Genomic DNA, 6000 nt, shown 5'->3' with positions numbered 1-6000 from the left:
CCAGTATTCCAGCAGCAGAGTCAGGCGGGTATGCAGCAGCAGCAACAGCAGCAAGGTATGCAGGGGATGATGCCGGGGCAACAGGTCAACCCTGCAGCATTACAGGTACAACAGGGCATTCGCAACCAGTTCCCCGCCCAGGCCCTGCAGCAGCTGGTCCAAACGCTGAAGTCTCCCAGCTCTCCGCAGCAGCAACAGCAGGTGCTCAGTATCCTCAAGTCCAACCCGCAGCTGATGGCAGCCTTCATCAAGCAGAGAACACAGCACCAGCAGATGCAGCAGCAGATGCAGCAACAGCAGCAGCAACAGCAGCAGCAGCCTGGACAGGCCCTACAGCAGCAGCCCATGACACCGCAGCAGCAGCAGCAGTGGCAGCAGATGCGCATGAGACAGGTGGCACAGCAGCTGCAGAACCAGCAGCAGCAACAGCAGCAACAACAGCAGGCGCAGCAACAGCAGCAGCACCAGCAGTTCCAGCAGATGGTGCCGCCCTTCTCGCAGCAGTCTGCGCAGCACCGGATGATGGCCGCCCAGCAGCAGCAGAGCATGCCCATGGCACCGCAGCAGGGCATGAACCAGATGGGGCAGATGAACCAGATGGGGCAAATGAACCCCATGAACCAGATGGGCCACGTCAACCAAATGGCCGGCATGAACCAGATGGGCAGCATGAACCAGATGGGAATGGGGGGCGCCGACGGGGGACCCCACTCCCAGATGCAGCAGATGATGCGGCAGCACCAGTTCCAGCAGGGGGCCATGATGCAGCAGCTGCCCCAGCAGCAGGTGCAGCAGCTGAAGCAGCAGATGGCGTCGTCCATGGGCCCGGGTCAGTCCATGAGCCCGCAGCAGGCCATGCTCCCGCCACAGTCTCCCCACGCCGCCCAGCAAATGAGATCGCCACAGGGCGGCAACCCTATAGCAAGCCAGGTCAAGTCTCCTCAACCCACCCCGTCCCCCCGCCCCCAGTCCCACCCAGCCCCCCTCCACCCCCCAGATGTCTCCCATGCACCCCCAGAACTCGCCGCACCCCGGGGTGGCAGGGCCACACCAACCCGATCAAATGCAAACAGAACAACCCATGCTACCACAGATGCAGCCAACCTCTCAAAACATGGGGCAGCTGGAGGGTCAACAAAACACGGAGGAGTCAGACATGGCACCTCTGACACCACAAGATCAGTTAACAAGATTTGTGGAGACCTTATAGTGGTGCAAGTCGCACAGCAGCCTGTAGACTATAATTTAAATGGGCCCGCTCCATCTTTTTCAGAGTCTATCTTGAGAGAAAGAAGTATGTTTTATTATTGATATTTTATTTTATATTTTTGCCTCCCACCACGAGACGTTAAATGTAGGTATGAAGTATTGGAAACTGATGCAGAAGGAGTGGATTTTTGTAGGTAAAAATACTTTTGTGCGATGACGATACCATAATTTGTATAGTTAGCAAAGTTGAGTGTTTTTCCCTACTTCTGTGACTTAACGAAAAACTTGTACCATGTCGTGTGTTCAAGAAGTTTGTTTCAAGGTCCTACGATAGCTTTTACTGTCTAGGAGGGTGCCAGATGTATAGACATTGTTGGTAAAGCCACAAGCAATCATTTTTGAGCTCTCCTGCCTCATATTGTAGAGAAACTTTGGAGCAGAAACGTAGTAGGAATCATGCAGACTGAATGGTATGTGAAGAGCTCTTGCTGTAGGCAAAGGGCACCTGTGTACATAGGCATGCCCAGTGGATTCTCAAGGTTTGAACCACCCGAGCCAGCGATAGTCTAAGATGATACGGCCAGTGGCCAGGTGTGTGCAGATAACAGGAGTACCTGCATATGTAAGAAGGGTGGACAGACCTGGGTCTCCATTCTGGACCAACGGTTCCATTTCATCCAGTGAAAAAAAAACAAGAAAACAAACCTTATGTATATAAATGATGGAAAGGTCTTCACTCTACTGTGTGTTATTTAATACCTGATCTATCAAAACGAAGGGGTTGTGCTAGGTTGCACTTTAAGCATTGGCTATAATTGGGTGTGCTTAACTTAAAGAAGAACATGTGGCTAGAGATATTTAAACACTCAAACGGCCAAGGGTTTCTATGTTTTCTGTTTTGTATGTAACTGCCTTGAAGATTAAGATCACATGCTCTGTACATGGCCAAGTTGCAGCAGTATTTTATACACTAGTTTGTTAAAAAGGAAGGGTTTGGGGATCGTAGTCTGTAAAGATAGCTAAATTGTGCACTAGATATGTATGTAGCAGCTCACGCAAGCAAGTCCACGTCATAAGTTAGTGTCCAACCATGCCAATGACCTAGTGTACCAGTGAGGCAGCTTTCATTCGACGCATAGGACTGTCTTGTTGTTTTTGTCCCACATCACTTTTTTTGCCTAGGAAGTCAGCGTGAGCAAGCCAACTCCTTAGAGCTATCTGTTGGGCTATGGAATGCTTGTATTTAGCGTCAGCCAGGAATTGCGTCCTTTGATTTGGTTGCAATATCTGAGGACCTCAATTTTAGACCAATCCCAGCAGTGTTTAAGGAATGTAAAATGTTTCAAACATTAATTTCATAATAAAAATTTATATACTGTGTAATAAATGTAAAGAACACTCTGAAATGAAGGATAGTTGTATTTGTTCTTTGTACTTGTGTGAATGAATGTTGAATGAATGAAACTTTGTGTCTTGTACTGGATGTGCTCAGTCAATGTGACAGAAAGTATGAAACAAAAGTCTGCATCATATGTAAGAGGACAAAAGTTCCGACCTATAGAAATAAGACAACATGTACAGAATGAACAATCATGGAACAGAGATACCAAATCCGTACAGAATCTGTAATTATTCAATAAAGATTTCTCAGACAAAAGAGCATGCTGTAGTAAAAAATAATGTTACACTCTTAGGCCATACGAACTTAATTTCTTGGTGAATGGATTCGCCCGCTTCATTTTTTTTCTGTTTAAAAAAAAAAAAGATTCTGGTTCAAATTCAACAGCAAAATGCTCATATTTTGCCATGAACAGTTGAAAACAGTCCTTTTCTTCCTTGTTGTTACAGTTATTCCATCTTTCAATGCAGTGGTTTCATTAAAAGTTCAAAATTCATTGTCTAAATTTTGAACCAGCCTGGTGTGTTGACTTCATGGCTCTTATCGTACCATTTTGGGCTATAATAGGATGCCTAGGCCTATTTTAATTTTTTGCCGGTCCGCTCTATAACTTTTCTAGAAAAACCTGTTCACCAAGAAATTAAATTGGTGTGGCCTTAATGAAGGTAATGTCTTCACTTGGTCCAGGCTAGTTGAACGACAGTTGCAAGTTCAGATTCCCCTCTTTGCCAAGTTACTTGAATCTGATGTCATCCCAAGAATTTCAAGATGATCTCTGGAGATTTATCAAAACATTTTAGTAAAAGATTTTACCGTAGAAAGTAAAAAGAGTGATTTGTTTTCCACTTAATCCAAACTTACAGAAGGCAAGTTTTCCACTGTATTTTTTTCTTTCGGATGCCTGGCAGTCATCCATCTAAACAGCAGTATGGCCTTATACCTGCAGAAAGCGAAGCTGGCATTGAGACAAGTCCTGTATAATCGGGGCAATGGGCAAAAAGTCCCTAAAATGTTTTTAGAAACTTGGCCATTTCCAACCATGTAAAATCTGTTCCTGGCATGAGAGATACATGTACATGTATATTAACATGCATAACAAGAGTTCCGAGATCTCATACCTCCATGAAATATGGGCTTGATATGTAAATGTAAATTTCTTCTTTAATTATGCAAATGACCTCCGCATTAACATAATATATGCATCCTGCTGTTAACTTTTGATTAACTTACATATGTCCAAAGTATGATAGTCCCATCATTCACCATTAAGAAATCATAGAATTTTCGCATCAATTATGCAAATTAGGTCATTATTTGCATAATTAGTATCTGTTGATGTTCCGCCTGCCATAGGTTACATACATGTATGAAAGTAGTATAATGTAAAAAACTGTAATTATAGAATGTCCTCATTAATTATGCAAATAAATTCCTCATTTGCATAATTTGCATTTAATTATGCACATCTCTCTCTCAGCTACCTACACACCAAAAATGATTAAAATATGTTGTTCCTATCTGGACTTATTGGCTTTTAAACATTTCGCCAGAAAGTGCTCTGCAGTTCCAGAACAAGCTAATAGGGGGACCAAACTCACACCACTTATTCCTGACAGGAAAAGCTATCAGTCACCAAAACTTCAAGACCATAGCATATTCAGGACAAAAGATACAAAAACTGGAAGTTCTGCTGCAGTACCAAGGTCATCCACCAGGAGGCCCATATTTGACCTTGACCTTTGTCTTTCCAAGACTTACCAGCATACCAAATATCATTACAATCCATAAAGGCGTTATGAAGTTATGCTGACCACAAAGTTGCGGAAACACAAACAGACAGACAGACACACACACAGACATACAGACAGACACGCCAAAAACAATACCTCCATTTTTCATGGAGGTAAAAAACAACTTTTCTTCTAATAATAATATCATAATTTGTCGCGTTATGTGCTAGAGCACATAATGATACAAGGAACCAGTCTCCTCCAGTTGGCCATAAACACAGCGTTTTAATCCTGCTCTACTCACTCCCCGATACTGTCCAAGCAGAGGTTTGGTTTGGTGAAAAAGAGTGTAAAAGAGTAGTGCAAAAGAGAAACCCCGATAAAAAACAACACCAACAAGAAGCCATAGGCGACAATTCTCCGTGAAGTATTATATATTGCAACAAAAAGAAGTAGCCATTGGCGACAATTCTCTGTGAAGTGTGATAAATAGAACAAAGAAAAATTGTTTAAACGCGCGTCGGCTCAGTCATCTTAAGACGCAAAAACCAATCAGAGATGCGAGATGCCGACACGTGACGCGGGATTTGCATACAGTCTAAACAACGGGGAAGGGCGCGCGATGCCCGAAATATTTTTGCGTCAATATTCAGCGCCGTGATTCAAGAGATTAATACCCGGAAACAATTTCTTTTCTTGTTTTGAACGCATTAACATGCATTTACGCTAATCTAGTATGATTCAGGGTTACTTTTTTTAACCTGCCATGGCCAGATTATCTAAAGATGTGTGTATTGTGTGTACAATCTACAGAAAGAGAAATGTACATCAGGTCCGATCATCCGATTTTCACGTTCGGTTTTTTTGGACTCGGTTCATGAACGTATTTTGGTTTGGCTCCTGGAATGTGCGAAAAAAAATGACTCCCGGGACTGTCTACAGGAAACACTCGCACATTCGCGGTGTATCAGGACAGCGCGACTGGTCGGCATTAGCGCAGTCCCTGCAATTAGTAACAGTTGCATAAACGGACGAAAACATTTCAAAGAAATGGGGATGTTTCGAAAATAAGCATTTTCTCCAATATCAAAACAGCTACGGTAAAAATAAAAAGACGTGCATCATCCCGGACATAATGCCACACCACATGCGAAATTACACAGAAATGCGACGTACGGAAGAATGCGTTTTGGCTGCGAACATCTTCCAAAAAACTTGCCATCTCTTAACCATGGGCAAAAACATCTGGAACCACTTATCAAAACCACCCCGTATCTGCATGAAGTTCCACCCCCCCACTGCTATTCCAAGCAACGCGTTTTTCTGGACCATTCCAATTCGCCTCGTAATTGTAGGGGTGCGTCTGCAATATTACATTGACCGCGAAAGCAGCAACGGCAAAAATACACATTCGTGCATCAACACCGGAATGCCCGCAGACGGCGTATAAAATTGCGTGCCGATTACACAAAGAGAACCCAGTGGTTTGACTGCGAACATGAAAAATCAGCCGATCACAACACTCCGTCCGGAGGTCCTGACCTCCTTCACGGAGTAAAAATAACCCCAAACCGTTTGAGCCACTAGGAGAGTAACTGCAGTTCAATCAGTGGTTATAGGAAATGACCAGGCTTTATGATACCATATATTACTCGGGGTGCA

At 43.9% G+C, this 6000-nt stretch overlaps 1 protein-coding gene across 1 annotated transcript in view; it reads left to right on the top strand.

Moving 5' to 3' along the window:
• The window catches only part of LOC109470755 (CREB-binding protein-like), a 30830-nt gene extending 28215 nt beyond the window's left edge, over positions 1-2615 (top strand). Inside the window, 2 exon segments of the mRNA XM_019769819.1 lie at positions 466-981; positions 983-2615. Of these exon segments, the coding sequence (XP_019625378.1) occupies positions 466-981; positions 983-1210 (744 nt within the window). The 3' untranslated portion in view covers positions 1211-2615.
• The last annotated feature ends 3385 nt before the right edge of the window (positions 2616-6000 follow it).

The sequence above is a fragment of the Branchiostoma belcheri genome, unplaced genomic scaffold, assembly GCF_001625305.1.
Source record: "Branchiostoma belcheri isolate BF01 breed outbred unplaced genomic scaffold, Haploidv18h27 scaffold230, whole genome shotgun sequence".
NCBI classification, from domain to species: Eukaryota; Metazoa; Chordata; class Leptocardii; order Amphioxiformes; family Branchiostomatidae; genus Branchiostoma; species Branchiostoma belcheri.
The sequence above is the reverse complement of the archived record's forward strand: the minus strand, read 5'-3'. Positions and strand labels throughout refer to the sequence as shown.